This window comes from Macaca nemestrina, chromosome X (assembly GCF_043159975.1).
Source record: "Macaca nemestrina isolate mMacNem1 chromosome X, mMacNem.hap1, whole genome shotgun sequence".
In the NCBI taxonomy this organism is placed as follows: domain Eukaryota; kingdom Metazoa; phylum Chordata; class Mammalia; order Primates; family Cercopithecidae; genus Macaca; species Macaca nemestrina.
In genome coordinates, this window is record NC_092145.1 from 134,456,397 (window position 1) to 134,472,721 (window position 16,325).

At 40.4% G+C, this 16,325-nt stretch overlaps 1 protein-coding gene across 1 annotated transcript; it reads right to left on the reverse strand.

Annotated features, from left to right (window-relative positions):
• Nucleotides 1-12,293: 12,293 nt before the first annotated feature.
• On the reverse strand, nucleotides 12,294-14,651 carry LOC105499107 (MAGE family member B18). The gene is made up of 3 exons (XM_011771572.2): nucleotides 14,527-14,651; nucleotides 13,006-14,110; nucleotides 12,294-12,850 (listed from the first exon to the last, which is right to left on the reverse strand). The coding sequence occupies exon 2, from the start codon at nucleotides 14,046-14,048 to the stop codon at nucleotides 13,014-13,016; it is 1,035 nt and encodes a 344-aa protein (XP_011769874.1). The 5' UTR covers nucleotides 14,049-14,110; nucleotides 14,527-14,651; the 3' UTR covers nucleotides 12,294-12,850; nucleotides 13,006-13,013.
• Nucleotides 14,652-16,325: the final 1,674 nt, after the last annotated feature.

Sequence of the window (16,325 nt, forward strand, 5' to 3'; positions counted from 1 at the left end):
GAGATAAGCAAATAGACTAGGAGAACTGAATAGAATGTCCGAAAATAGGCCTACTTATACATGGATTCTTGATTATTAAAAATGTCATTTCGGGGAAGTGGATAAAAAAGAGTGTTTTTACTAAAATAAGACTGGATATACAAATATGAAAAAAGTGGAACACTTCTTCACACTATACAAAACTCAATTCTAGGAGGGATTAAACCCTTACTTTAAATATTTCATGATGAAAATGTTTAAACTTACAAAATAGTAAAGAAGAGTAAATATAATTTTGCATATATGTTTTTCTCAACTAGGGAGACAACAGCACTGGGCAAGTAGGATGTATGGAAGTAAAGTACTGAAAGATAGGTGACACTAGTCAAGTGAATAACAGGAGGGCTTGCTGGGTAACATGTGAGCTAGAGAAGAAATGGCAAGTCCTTCTAATAAATGGCAACTCCATTATTCCCCTTTCCCCCCCCTCAATACCATTTGTTGTCCCTGATACCATGATGGACCTCTACTTTCAAAGAGTAGTGGATGAGACATGTTGCTGGCTTTGGAGAAAGCTACCTGGGCCAAAGATCTGTTCATTCCATCTACCTGCACACCAGCACCAGTCTCCCCACTGACCTGTGGATCTCTGCTTTCCCAACAAGTATAAATTTGACAGTAGTGTTTTAGAAAGTAGTGACTAAGGAATGATTACAGACACACTGAAGAGAACCAAAATGTTACTGAGTTAGAGGCAGTGCCAACTTATCCACTATATGACAGGAGCAGTATCCTACCTCATTCCCCAGCAAGATCAATATTTCTGATGTAAGGTTAAAAAAACTTTTTTGGAGCATAGCCCTCTCCCGCTTTTGTCCAAGTGGAGGCATCCTGCACATTCTTGTGTTTAGCTGGGAAACCCTCTTGTAGAAGCTCATAATTGGGGTTTAGAGTACTTAATGGAGCAAGGGAGGAGTCTCTCTCTGTGTTGCTTTCAGGACTACTCTGAATGAAAAGAGGTCAGAAAGCAGGGAGTAACATCAAGTTAATTCCACAGCTTAGAATGATCCCGTTGTGAGGGCCTCTTCCTCTAGCTAGTGAACTATTAGGTTGGTGCAAAAGTAATCATGGTTTTGCCATTAAAAGTAATGGCTAACAAATACAACCACACAGGGCAGGTTGTCCTTTCAAGTGCCTAAATGAGGACTCTCTACTGTGTACGTGGTATTTGGGTCTCCAGAGAGAAAGAATTTAGGCTGATAACCTGTGCTTAAATGTGGAGAAGTCACCCAGAAATTGGTCCAAAGGATCATAATCTGAGGGGAACTGGAGGAGGATGGGTGCTATCTTGCCTGCCTCATCAATCATGGGTACTTCCCAGCCCAGAGCAAGGCTGGTTTCCACCTCTATTCTACATACTTCCTTCCAACTATCCTCAACTTTGACAATAAGAACAACTCCTCCTTACTCGAACATTAACTTATTTCTACCTGTTACAGGTAACACTTTCCGCTTAGAAACTTGGAACATAAAGAATGAAGAAAAACTAGAAGAAAGAGTTACTATCTGGGTAAATATAATAGACTATCTTATATTCATTTTCTATTGCTGCATAACAAAGTATCACCAATTTAGCAAGGCAAGAAAAACAAATTTATTATCTCACAGTTTTCTGTGTATAAAATGTCCAGGCAAAACTCAACTGAGGTTTCTGCTTTAGAGTTTTACCTGACTGCATTCAAGGTATCAGCTGATCTGTGTTCTCATCTGAATGCTAAATGGAGAAAAATCTAAACTCACTCACTGTGTCACTATGTTGGCAATAGAGCTAAGAAACCTGCTGTGCAAATGTAAAGTTACCATGTTTTATACACTGGATGAAGTATCTGTGGAGCTCCTTGGAAAAAGAAAAGATACCTGATTTTAAGATGTGCCTTCTGAAAGACAAAGGGTATGGCAGAATATGGCAGTATCACTCCATGCTGGAAAAGCACTCTAAGCTGAAATAAATCTATGCATCACTTTGGGCTATGGAGAAAAATGAAACTTGTTTAATTAAACTTATAGTACCGTGAAAAATAGCTTAGCAAAAGAATAAGCCATGGCCATATGTAAAACCATATCTTTTGTTAAGAGCTCATTTAGAAGTAATAAAACTAATTTTAAAAGAATGACACAGAAAGGGGGGAGAATGAAAAAGAAAAAAGTCATTCTCCGTATAATACCACCATATTTCCAGTAAAGAAGGAAAGTAAATGTTATAAAGAGGGTTGACCACAATATATATTTGTATAAGATCTTAGAGAAATAAATGTGTCATTCCATTAACCCATAATCATGCAACTATTCTGACTTGTTACTTTGGTACCATTATTTGCAATATTTATCTTTCTCTGTAGTTGATCTATGATCTGATGTTATTCTCCCTCTTTTTCTGTTTTTCTAGCACACAAGTCTATAGTCTTGTGTTTGCTTATACAGAAGTCCAGTATTTATGGCAAAGGATTCCTCAAGAACTTTAGGACTCTCCTACAATTTTCTCTAGCCATTTCCAGGAAAACTTGGAGTAATTTGTCCCATTAGGGGACTCTATAATTATTTAATACTTCGGTGATTTGCTGGTAGCCTCAGAAACTAAAGAGCAACACAAAACTGATACTTTGACTTTGTTTTAATTCCTCTCTCCTGGTACAGAAAAAGGAGAATTTTCCCCACCCTTTTTTCTTAGAGCATTTACTTCAGAGAAACTATAAATATAAAATATTTTATTTTATAAGCTAAATAAGCCACTTGCCAGTTTTACAGCTCAGGATTGTTTTCCCTTTTGATGAAAACAATTAGCCAACACAGAAGGCCACCTTAATTATTAAGTGAATTTAGAAAGGACTCTGCATGACAAATGGTGCCATTAAGTTCTCTTCCTTGAGGACTAATTATCTTTTATATGAAGAATATGTATTTAACAGATTGTATCGGCTTGACTACATAAAAGGTGGAGATTGCTTTCTGTCTTTGCTATATCTTTAGTGGATTGCCTATGATGTGCATCACATTCCAGTTTAATGATTATTCAATAAAACTTATTTTTCTTTCTTATATGATAATGTTGACGTTTACCTAAGCCCTGTGATCTTGGGAAACAGTGCAGGTTAAGAAACTTTCTTTCCCCCCTTGAACCCCCAACTTTGTTTTCTAGCAGAAAAAGGTTTATTAGAAAGAACCACTCTTCACCACATGACTTAGACAAGACTCATGGAAGCCTCTCTGGTTTACCAATGACAAGCCCAGACAAAGATCCTCAATATTCCCTTTCTTTTCCTTGTACATGACAGATAAACTGCTTGTTTCTACTAATCAATCGAAACAAAATACTTGTTGGCCAAACTTTGGTTAGGATTTTCTTTTTCCTCCACGCTCGTGAACTTTGGCCCACTCTCCACTAAGCCGGTAGGCAACCCCTCTTGAGGATAGATTGGCCTCAGGGTAAAAATTCTCTAATCAACTATCAAGTCACAACAGCCTTTCATCCCACTTCCTCACATACCTGGTTCTTTCTAGCTTTGTTTATTTCTCTCTATAGAAGAAAAACTTTGCCTAACTCTTGAGATACTTGCATATCTTATAGTCACAGTGTTCTTCCTATTGCAGTAGTCTCCACCTATTTCAAAAGTCTCTCTTGCAATAATTATTTTTGAGAAAAGTCTCTTCTTACTAAGTCTGAATTGTTTTTTATTTGCCATATATTTTGTGGAGAGGTATTTTTGCATTAGCAGGATATTTTGTTTCTAACTGTTTCCTCAACACATATAATATAATCATGAGGATGTCATTTCATCATCTTTACAATGACTGATTATATAGAAGCAAGTCACAGGCCTACTAATGTTCAAGGATAGTCACACACAAAGGCATGATTGTCAAGAGGTGGAGCTCATGGGATACCCATGAGACTCTGTCAGCCACAGTCCATTCTCTAGGTCCCAATGTTTAATGTTTCTACCTTATTCAAAATACATTTAACTTCCTCCAAGGTCCCCCAGAATCTGACTCAATTACAACATCAGCTCAAAATTCAAGTCTCATCATCTAAATCAGGTCTAACTGCACATGATGAGGCTGTGTGGACAGTAGTTCATTAAGCACACCAGCTGGGGACAATAAATCTCTATTTGTGGACCTGTGAAATGAAAGAGACTAGTCATCAGTCCTAACACATCCAGTGCACAGTGGTGGGATAGGCATAGGATAACATCTGTACACATTTCACTTGATCTCCATTTTTTGAGCCTCAAAACTTTACAACTGCCGGGCGCGGTGGCTCAAGCCTGTAATCCCAGCACTTTGGGAGGCCGAGACGGGCGGATCACGAGGTCAGGAGATCGAGACCATCCTGGCTAATATGGTGAAACCCCGTCTCTACTAAAAATACAAAAAAAAAACTAGCCGAGCGAGGTGGTGGGCGCCTGTAGTCCCAGCTACTCGGGAGGCTGAGGCAGGAGAATGGCGTAAACCCGGGAGGCGGAGCTTGCAGTGAGCTGAGATCCGGCCACTGCACTCCAGCCTGGGCGACAAAGCGAGACTCCGTCTCAAAAAAAAAAAAAAAAAAAAAAAAAAAAAAAAACTTTACAACTGAGTTATTTCATATTTCCAAAGAAACACCTACTTGATGCTCTGTTATCCTGTTCCAAATGATAAAATGAGATGGAAAATTTCCACATTTGTTTTATAAAATAGAAAACTTCTACTCTTAAACCTGATACACGGCAACAAATGTATTGAATAATTGAAGTGGTGATTCATATACTCGTAAGGCTATTCACATTTTCTGTTAAAATGAGCAACATTTAGAAATGAACTAGAAAGAAAGAAACTATAAAAGAATGAAAGTAAGAAAAAGAAGGAAAGGAAAGAAAGAAAGGAAGAAGAAAGAGAAAGAAAGAAAGGTAAACTCTATGTTGCCACATAAAACAGGAAGACAAAATGTTACACACTGTGTTTCCTCCAGTCCAATACCAGTCCCTCACTACTTAGACTGTTGACTGCTTTCTTCAACCACAAAATGGAGAAACTAACTCAGATTTATTCATTACAGATGGGAGAAGCAGTGGGACAGTAGCCCCAGAACATGCACTGTTCATAGATAGGAGTGCCAGTCTCACTCCTGCTCTCATCTCTTGAAGACTCTTCATACAGATTTGGGAAGATACTACAGATTGTATCATTGATCTTGGTCAAAACTTCCAGGACTTTAATCTTTCTGGTTTCAGCATGGGCTCTTTCACCCTGCAGGAACTCATAGAGTGAAGGATAATTATTGGACACGTGCCAGTATTCCAGGTACTTTTCCTGTACCAAATTTCTGGTAATGAGCTTTCTGGCTGTCCGTAGATGAAGCGTTAGCTTCTATCCTGCACCTTCATTGTATTCAGGAATTTCCAGATTTTCTCTTCAGTGTGACAGTTGCCCTTCAAGAAGGTCACACCCAGGAGAGTCATTAGGAAACTGACTGGTCTTAGATAACCACTTATCACCACTCAGACTTCTCTCATTGGGGGAAATCCAGCTTCCTAATAAAAGCATAAGAAGAATGACTATAGGATTGACTTCTTTCAATTCAAGGCCGAAGACCTGTTCCATGTGCTTCAAATAACAATGAGACAATATTTTTCACCACAAAGATTGAATAAAATGTAAAAGAATGATAAAAGCAAATGTCTCTGAGAATATAAGGCACTCATATACATTAAGAGACTAGGGACTGCAGTATAGCATTTTGGAAACAGAACTTTAGCAGTACAACATTTGTAAAACATTTCATTCTTCACACCTTTCCCACTTTAATCCAATTTGCACTTCTCTATGTCTTTCTTATGAGAAGGTGTGTACATTTTCCTCAAATTTCATGTTCAAAAATGTTCATTTTAGTTTCATTAATCATAGCAACAAATGGTAAACAATTCATATGTCCATCAGGAAACAATTAATTATCGTACAAACATAATAATTCTAGAGAATAGTTTAAAAGTAAGGTGGGTCTAAATGCACTGTCATGGAAATATCTTGCACTCATTTTATTAAATCATCAGGTCAAGAGGCAGAAGAATATGGACATTGTTACCTATGTATATTAAAAATTCAATATATTTTTATAGCATACCTATATGTGAAAAAGCCTAGTATCAGCTTTAAAATGATACATACCAGATTAATTGTGGTTACCTCCAGAGAGGGGCTGAATTTTGAGGAAAGGGGGAGATTGTGATTTCCATACCAATAGAATTTTTGGTAACAAGAATGTATGTACTATTACCTTTGTAATGAAAATATTTTAATACAACTAACCACAAAAATAGTAGTTGTGCATTACTTATATAAAGTAACTTCTAGCTGATACAACATACAAAACCTGCAACTGAATGGCTTAAAACAACAAAGTTCATATCTCATACACATAAAATCTGATGTAAGTAGGCAGAGGTTTCCACTAACAGGTGATCCAGAGATACAGGCTGCCTCCAACATGTTGCTTTACATCTCAGCATGAGCTCTTGATAGCTTGTTTCAGGGGCAAGGGAAGTCACATAATCCTTCCTAACTACAGGTGAACTGGGTAATGTAGTCTTCCCATGAGTTCAGAAAGGAGAGTAAGACACCATGTGGATGAGCACTTGCAGTCTCTCTCATTAACTGTTACATAATAAGTGCTTGGTAAAGGAGTAATCATTAGAATTTGTTATGAAAACAACCCTCTTCATTTCTTGGTGGAGTTTCTAAGGAGGCAAATTTGCAATTCAACAATTTCTGTCAGCCTCCTACATGACAGTTGCTTTCAAATACAGGATCACATTTCATTTTCAAAAGGACGCTGTAAAATCTCAGCATGGAGAATTCTCCTTTTTCATTCAGTAGCACCTTTCTGCACTGATCTCACGGCACTGAGTGTCAGTAGGATAAGAATATGCACCTTTCTATTTCTGCATGGTAACAATCTTGACATGAATTCTGCAAACCTCGACATGACTGAACATGCAGGACACTTACAAGTGCCATTTGGCACAAGGGAAAATCAGGATTTTCCTCTGGGACAAGTACTGATACAAGAGGCAGCACAACAATGCTGAATTATTTTTGTCTTTGCTGTTCAAACACAGCATGTCTGCCAAAAAGCCATTTTTTCTTCTTAGACAGGCTCTGATCGGGGAAGGACTGAGGAATTTGGCCTCAGTCGATGTTTGCTTCACAGTAATTTCCTTGGCCTTTCCTCACCTTCAACTTATGAGGGTAGCTTTGTTTTTGACCATCTAGGTAGGCTTACCCATCAGTGCATTTGTTCAGGGGCTGGTCTCAAATAGCACACCCTTTAAAAATCCTGCTGAAAATCTGGGTTATTTTAAAAAGCCTTCTCTCACACTTCAGTTACATCCCAAGAACCAGTACATGGTCTGTGAAAAATCAGAACCAGACTCTAATAATTGGTTCATTTGAAATACACTTTAAGACTACTTAAAGATGTGGGGTGGAAGGGGAGTTTGTGGTAATCAGATATCAAAACATCACTGTCAGAGGTTCCACTGAGAGGGATGGGGCCTCCAAGGGGCATCTGCAGAGAGCAGAATGCTCTAAGTCTAGAGGCAGGCAAGTGATTCTGGTCTGTCCATATCACAGAAAACAGGGGTGCAGTCTTCAGAGAAGGCAGTGAAGAGCTCGGTAGAAAACAAGGTGCCATTTTGTACATGAAGGCACACTGGGGAATACTTAGGGGAAAGGTGCTGTAATGTAAAAAAGTGCTGAATCAGGAGTCATGTCCCAGCACTTGGGCAGAATCTACTCTCAAGGAAACCTTGGGCTTGGGACAGGAGGAGCCTCAAAAAATGAATCCCACAAATAATCCCAAATGTATGCTTTATTCTCATCTTTACCTTCCTTCTTTAGGCCTTGTTATGGTTTGGATCTATGTCCTCCCACAAATCTCATGTTGAAATGCAATCCCCAGGGATGGAGGTGGGGCATTGTGCAAGGTGATTGAATTATGGGGGCAGATTTCCCCCTTGGTACTGCCCTGAGTTTTCATGAGATCTTGTTGTTTAAAAGTGTGTAGTACTTCTCCATTCTCTCTTCCTCCTGCTTCGGCCATGTAAGATGTGCCTGCTTCCCCCTCACCTTCTGCCATGATTGCAAGTTTCCTGAGGCCTCCCCAGAAGCAGAAGCATCCTATCCAGCCTACAGAACTGTGAGCCAATTAAACCTCTTTTCTTTATAAATTACCCAGTCTCAGGTATTTCCTTAGAACAATGTGATAGTGGCTTTGCTATAAAGAAATATCTGAGACTGGATAATTTATAAAGAAAAGAAGGGCTGCCCAAGGTATCGAGGAGTGGGGGACTGCTGTAAAGATAACTGAAAATGTGGAAGCAGCTTTGGAACTGGGTAATGGGAAGAGTTTGGAAGGTTGTGGAGGACTCAGAAGACAGGAAGATGAGGAAAAATTTGGGACTTCCTAGTGACTTGTGAAATGGTTGTGACCAAAATGCTGATAGTGATATGGACAATGAAGTTCAGGTTCAGGAGGTCTCAGATGGAAATAAACGTACTGGGAACCGGAGCAAAGGTCACTTTTGTTATGTGTTAGCAAAGAACCTGGTGGCACTGTGCCCCTGCCCTAGGGATCTGTGGAACTTTGAACTTGAGAGTGATGATTTAGGTTACCTGGTAGAAGAAATTTCTAAGCAGCAAAGCAGTCAAGATGTGAGCTGGCTGCCTCTAACAATATATGCTCATATATGTGATCAAATAAGTGATGTAAAACTGGAACTTTATATTCAAAGGGGAAGCAGAGCATAAAAGTTTGGAAAATTTGCAGCGTGGCCATGTGGTAAAAAACAAATGCCCATTTTCAGGGGAGGAATTCAAGCAGGCTGCAGAAATTTGCATAAGTGAAAAGGAGCCAAGTGCTAATAGCCAAGACCCTGGGAAAAAGGCCTTGAAGGCATTGTGGAGACTTCCACAGCAGCCCCTACCATCACAGGCCCAGTGGTCTAGGAGAAAGGAATGGTTGGTTTTGTGGGCTATGCCTAGCCCTCCCGACCCGCTCTTGCTTTTCTGTGCAGCCTCAGGATATTGCTGCCTGCATCCTGACCACTCCAACACCAGCTGTGGCTCAAAGGGGCCCAGGTACAACTCAGGCTGCTGCTTCAGAGGGTGCAAGTTGTTAGCCTTGGCAGCTTCCACATGATGTTAAGCCTATGGTTACACAGAGTGCAAGACTTGAGGCTTGGGAGCCTCTATCTAGATTTCAGAGGATGTATGGAAACACCTGGTTGTCCAGACGGAAGCCTGCTGCAGGGCCCAAGCCCTCATGGAGAGCCTCTACTAAGGCAGTGTTGGGAAACGTGGGGTTGGAGCCCCCATACATAATCCCCACTGAGGCACTGTCTAGTGTAGTTATGAGAAGAGGGCCATCGTCCTCCAGACTCTACGATGTTAGATCCACTGGAAGCTTGGACTATGCACCTGGAAAAGCTGCAGGCACTCAGTGCCAGCCCATGAGAGCAACCAGAGGGGTTAAAGCCTGCAAAACCACAAGGGTGGAGCTTGGGAGCATCAGAGTGCTTTGGATATGGAATATGGAGTCAAAAAGATTATTTTGGGCCAGGCACGGGGGCTCACACCTGTAATCCCAGCACTTTGGGAGGCTGAGGCAGATGGATCACTTGAGGTCAGGAGTTCAAGACCAGCCTGACCAACATGGTGAAACCCTGTCTCTACTAAACAAAAATACAAAATTTGCCAGGCATGGTGGCGCACATCTGTAAAGCCAGCTATTTTGGAGGCTGAGGAAGGAGAATCGCTTGAATGCAGAAGGCCTGCACTCCAGCCTGGGCAACAAGAGTGAAACTCCGTTGCAAAAAAAAAAAAAAAAAAGATTATTTTGGAGCTTTAAGATTTAATGACTGCCTTGCTAGGTTTCTGACTTGCATGGGGCATGTATTCCCCTTCTTTGGGCTGATTTCTCCCTTTTGGAATGGAAGTATTTAACCAATGCTTTTACTCCCATTGTATCTTGGAAGTAACTTTTTTTTTTTTTTTTTTTTTTTTCCTCCCTATAAGTGGAAGGTACTAGCCTTGTCTCAGATGAGACTTTGGACTTTTGAGTTAATGCTGGAATGAGTTAAGACTCTGGGGCACTGTTGGGAAGGGATGATTGGATTTTGCAATGTGAGAAGGACATGAGATTCGAGAGGGGTTGGGGATGGAATGATAAGGTTTTGCTATGTGTCCCCACCCAAATCTCATGGTGAAAGGTAATCCCCGAGGCTAGAGATGATGTCTGCTGAGAGGTGATTGGATTATGGGGGTAGATTTCCCCCTTCATACTGCCCTGAGTTCTCATGAGATCTGGTTGTTTAAAAGCGTGTGGCACCTACCCCTTCTCTCTCTTCCTCCTGCTCCAGCCATGTGGGTCTTGCGCGCTTTCCCTTCACCTTCCACCATTATTGTAAGTTTCTCACGGTCTCCCCAGAGGCACATACTGCTATGCTTCCTGTATAGCCTATAGAACCATGAGCCAATTAAACTTATTTTCTTTATAAATTACCTAGTCTCAGATATTTCTTTGTAGCAATGTGAGAACAACCTAATACAGGTCTGCTTCTAGTACTTTGGCCAGAGTCCTTTATTTTTAATTGTAATAGATTTTGCAGTAGTGAAAAGACTAGTAAATTAGACAAAAGATCTGTCTCAGATTGGGAGGAGTGGAAAAATGTGAACTTAGAATAATTCTGGCCACATTAGACTAGTAGTCTAGTCTCAGCTCTGTCACCTATCAGCCGTGTAAGCTTAAAATTATAAGTTTGGCAAATAATGTCTGATAAGCTCTAACTTGTAGCACTGTTGGAATCTATGTAATGGATATGAAGCACTTAGCAGAATTATGGAAAATATTGGGTCTTTAAAGAATGGTAGTTATATAATTATTTTTACTACAGATGATATCACCCTCCCCTCTGGGGAGATTTATTTTTTATTAATTCAGGAAAATATGCAGCTTTCTAGGACAATTAATATCAAATTAACTCATTATGTATTTAGCATATAAAAGTAAATAAAATTTCCCCATCTGAATATAAGTTGCTGAATTTGCATGTAGGGAGTCTTCCTCAGCTGAATGAAACACGAAGTCCTAGAATTTGTGTCAAGGACCAACAACTTCCCCCCCAGGTGCCATTCCATCCAAACCACCCCTATTTTCATTCATTTCATCATCATTAAATGTGTTCTCCCTTAGAGTTTGCCAAATTACACTGAAGATAATTAAAATATCCTTTTGAGTGTGGTGGTTCACACCTGTATTCCCAGTACTTTGGGGGGCTGAGGTGGTTGGATCACTTGATGTCAGGAGTTCAAGACCAGCCTTGGTGACATGGTGAAACCCTATCTCTACAAAAATACAAAAAATTAGCTGGGTAGGGTGATGTGTGATTCTCGTCCCAGCTACTTGACAGGCTAAGGTGGGAGGATTGCTTGAGCCTGGGAAGTCAAGGCTGTAGTGAGCCATGATTGCACCACTGTGCTCCAGCCTGGGAAAAAGAACCAGACCCTGTCTCAAAAATATGTCCTTTTAAATACTAGGATCTGGCTCTCTCAGTTCAGAGTAAAGGAGCCAACACAGTAGCTTTTCAGCATCGCACATCAAGGCAGTTTCACCATTATTTCTCAAAAATTCCCTGGGGAGGCTGTACATAAAATAACTAGATTATGCTATGTGTTCAACTGAATGTGAACAAGAGCACAGGACACTATCCACTTCTGCTCCAAGAGGTTTTCTTCTGCTTTATTGATGTCACCAAGGTAACTCTTAAGTGGAGGTTTCCACTCCAGGGTTTTGTCCTTCAACAATGAGACACACCATCTGAGTGCCTGGCCTCTGCTCTCCAGTCCCACAGCTTCATGTAGCTCACCACCCAGCTTAAATTAAAAGTATATCCCACTGAGAGACTCATAGTTTCCAAAAGTCTAAAAGGGCCTTTCTTCAGAGAATTTGCACCTTACCATTTTCAGCCAGATACACTCCAGCACTTTTCCCAAACCCCTCTCTAACTCCTTACCTCCTTACTCCCTCTTCTTACTTGTACTTTAGGTCTTAGAAGTATTTCACCATCTTCCATGCATTATTATTGTTCATTAATTGTAAAAGTCGAAGCAGGGCTGGGTGTTTTGTATCCTAGTTTTCCCATTTCTAACAAAATTACTTTCAAAGATCAGATGTTTTATTAATATTGGAGGAATGAATGAGGCAGTAAGCATAGATGCTAGTTCATAAACATTTTATTTTTTCCTACCTTCTTCAGTAAGCTAAGCCAATCCAGGTATGACTCTTTTATCTTTATATAACAGAATAAAATGGATAAAGAAAACCAAGAACTAAAAAGTATTACTTTTTCTCACCTATGTTTTGATCTCCAAAATTTTACTGCTAAATCATTTCACATTTTTTAAGGTAATACCTATTCCAATACTGTGTTTCCTTGTTTTGGCTCATTAAATATGAAAGAAGGTTTCCCAATTTGTTTTACAGAACAATAAAACTCCTACTCTTAAATAGCAATACATGTGTAACCAAAGTCATTAATAAATTTCGATTCTGAAGTAATCTAAAACTTCTATTAAAAGAAACAACATTTGAAATATAACACCAAAAAAAAAAAAGAAAGAAAAAGATACAACTCCAAGTTACTATAGAATATTAACACAACATGATATATGCTGTGTTCCCTCCAGACCCACCCTGGCCATTCACTACTTAGAATGTTGATTGCTTTTTTCTTCCACAAAGAAAACAATCTTCTTCAGACTTCAACATTTGAAATGTAACCTAGGGAAAAAAAAAAAGAAGGAAAAGTAAAACTCTACTTATCAATATACAATAGGAACGCAAAGATGATATACACTTATTCCTTCCAGCCCCACCATGGCCCTCCACTATTAGAATGTTGACAGACCTTTTCGACCAAAAAGTGAAGAACCAACCTCAGATTTCACTTAGCATGGGAGAAGCTGCTAGACGTGGTTCTGGAACGTGCATTTGCCATGGCAGCAGTATGAGCCCTGGCTGCAACTCTGGCTTGGGCTCTCTGTTCCTCATCCCTCAAAGCTTCTTCATAGCAGGATGGGAAGGCACTAGGGACGGTATCATGCATCTTGGCTACAAACTCCAGGACTTTCATCTTGCTAGTTTCAGCGTGAGCTCTTGGACCCCACAGGAATTCATAGCGTGGAGGATCACTGTCGGGCACTTGCTGGTACTCCAGGTACTTTAGCTGCACCAAATCTTTGGTCATGACCTTCCTGGGATCCCCATAGAGGAAGTGCTTCCTATCAGCATATACACCCATCACATTCATAATTTCCCAAACTGCCTCTTCTGGGGCACGGTTGCCATTCATGAAGATCACACCCAGTGCAATCATCAGGAGGCCAGTCTTGGGAATTTTTTCTTCATCACTGGTTGTTTCATCATAGGTGAGGTCTAGTTTGCTGAAAAAGGCATAGTAGTGCCTGATGGGATCCACTTCCTTCAAATCAACACCAAATGCCAGCTCTATGTGCTCAGAGGCTCTCTTGAGGATCTCATTGAAGTGACCCTTATCCTTTCTGATAACAAACTTTATCATATCTCCCTTTGTAATTGGCTCTTTCTTTTCATACTTCTGAAGCAAGAAATGCACCAGCGACACTACTTTCTTGCTTAAGGGATCTTCTTGCCAGCCCTCAGCTTCCCTTGAGGAACCTAGACTTTTCTCGTCTTGGTTGCTGGCACCTTCATTTGAACTGGTGCATGAAACAGGTGCAATAGTATTGGTGGTGGATGGGGCTCCCTGAAGCGCCTCAGGGATGCTAAGTGTCTCAGCAGCAGGCAAATTCTGGGGTCTATCACCAAAGAGAAGATTGGCAGAGGAGGACGACTCTCCTTCTGCCACAGGGGCCTGAGTAGCACCCAGATCCTGATTCTCACAACGAGCCTGGTGGCGTTTCTCACGGGCACGGAGCTTACTTTTCTGACCTCGAGGCATAATTACTCTTGTCAGGGACTACAGACAATAGTGCAGGCAGTTGGGTTGATGAAGAGGTCACCCTAGAAGACGGAGGATAAGATAGTGTTCACAGCCTTGGTAGGGAGATTCTACCTTGGTCTAAGAATGGCCACCTCTGCTGGTTCTCTTGAGGGTATTGCTTTAGGAACCCATAAGGCAGGAGCAGGCTGGGACTGTTCTGTGGGGGTTTATCACATCAGTTCTAACTCAGGATATTAATTTTACTTTAGTCCTTTGAGTCCTCCCTCTGTTGACTTGAGGCTGCCTCGCTTTAGACCATGGCTTCCCATCCCACAGATTCCCAACAGGAAGTAAGGGTATTAGGCCTAACAGCTGCGCTTTGGGACACACACAGTTGACGGTGGGAGCAGGACAGAGCAGAGAAGGATGGGTCTCTATGAGGCTGCCTCTGTTCTGGGAAAAGTGTGTCTCGAAGGTCATAACAAACGATACTCACTTTGACACCTGCCGGATCCTGAAATTTATTTCTCTGGCCACATCTTTCAGACCAAGGCTTCGCCCGTAACAGCTTGATGACGTGGAATATAGGTCAAGAGAAACACTTCCGGCCACGCCCACCTTGCTCTCCCAGCATAACAGCAAATGGTTCTGTGTTCTGGGGGAGGGGCAGTTCTTAAAGAAATACATATATTTCTTTCACTGACTTTGCAGGCACTGGGACTTCTCTCTTTGCTAAGCTGAATCAGTCAGCCTCAGAAAAAGGATCATTTCCCTGAGTTCAGAGTAGGAAGTAAGGTGGAGCGTGAGCCTAGCAGCCATGCCTGGGGCCTCCCAAGATTGACAGTAGGGGCGGGGTCTGTGGGGGTCCCTCTTCTTGGGTAGGTAACGCCCTCAGTCCTCACTCAGTGTCTTATCGTGACTTTTTATAGGTACAGGGCCACTTCTCTGCTGACTTGAGGCCATCAAATAAGGTACTAAATCTGTAAATAAAGATAATTGACATCTGTACAATATTATGTTCACCACGTATAAATATATTGTATTGCTCTACTTAGGCATCCATCTGAGTCTATCAGTAAACTTTTATATTTGCTTTGATAGAGTGTGTATGTTTTTGTTAATGTTCTTTTTAGGTACATTTTGAATGTTGCTGCTCTTTTGAATGGTATATTTTTCATTACACTTTTTTTTTTTTATTTTTAAAGCCCTCTCAAATTTGTTGAAATAGACTGTTTTCAGGACGGTACATTAGGAGAAAAATGAGGATGACAAAAGCATCAAAGGATCTTTCATTCAGGCACTAAAAGGAATCCAGAAAAGAACTTCTTAGAGAAAATCTGGAGTAGCTAGGATCTTTCCTTATTTGAAACCATGACTTTCAATTTAATGCTTTGTATATTACTTTTGTTTTGTTTCTACTACACTGGCTGAGTCAGGTTTGGATTTCTGAAAAGCTTTACTTCCGCCCCTCCCGTAAGATCCTAATCCAGTTCACAGTGAATTTCAGTGACTTAAAGCCTTGAGGTAGCACAAATGTTTTTTATAAGATTCCTTGAGGCTTCTTTTTTTTAACCTTTATTTTAAGTACAGAAGTATATGTGCAGGTTTGTTATATAGGTAAACTCGTGTCATGGGGGTTTGTTGTACAGATTATTTTATCACCCAGGTATTAAGCCTAGTACCTATTAGTTATTTTTCCTGACCCTCTCCTTCCTCCCACCTTCCACTTTCTAAAAGGCCCCAGTGTCTATTGTTCCCCTATATGTGTCCATGTGTTCCCATCATTTAGCTCCCACTTATAAGTGAGAACATGTGGTATTTGGTTTTCTGTTTTTATGTTAGTTTGCTAAGAATAATGGCCTCCAGTCCCATCCATGTTCCTGAAAAGGGTATGATCTTTTTTATGGCTGCATAGTATTCCATGATATATATGTGCCACGTTTTTGTTATCCAGTCTACTGTTGATGGACATTTAGGTTGATTCTATGCCTTTGCTCTCTTGAATAGTACTACAATGAACATATGTGTGCATGTACCTTTATGATAGAATAATTTATATTCCTTTGGGTATATACCCAGTCATAGGATTGCTGGGTGGAATGGTAGTTTTGTTTTCAGCTCTTTGAGGAATCGCCACATTGCTTTCCACAATGGTTAAACTAATTCATACTCCCACCAACAGTATATAAGCATTCCTTTTTCTCCACAACCTCTCCAGCATCTGTTATTTTTTTGACTTTTTGGTAATAATCATTCTATTTTTTACATTGTTACATTTTCTGATTAGTTATTTGT

Coding starts and splice junctions, on each gene's coding strand:
- LOC105499107 (XM_011771572.2), bottom strand. CDS start 14,048: ATGCCTCGAGGTCAGAAAAGTAAGCTCCGTGCCCGTGAGAAACGCCAC.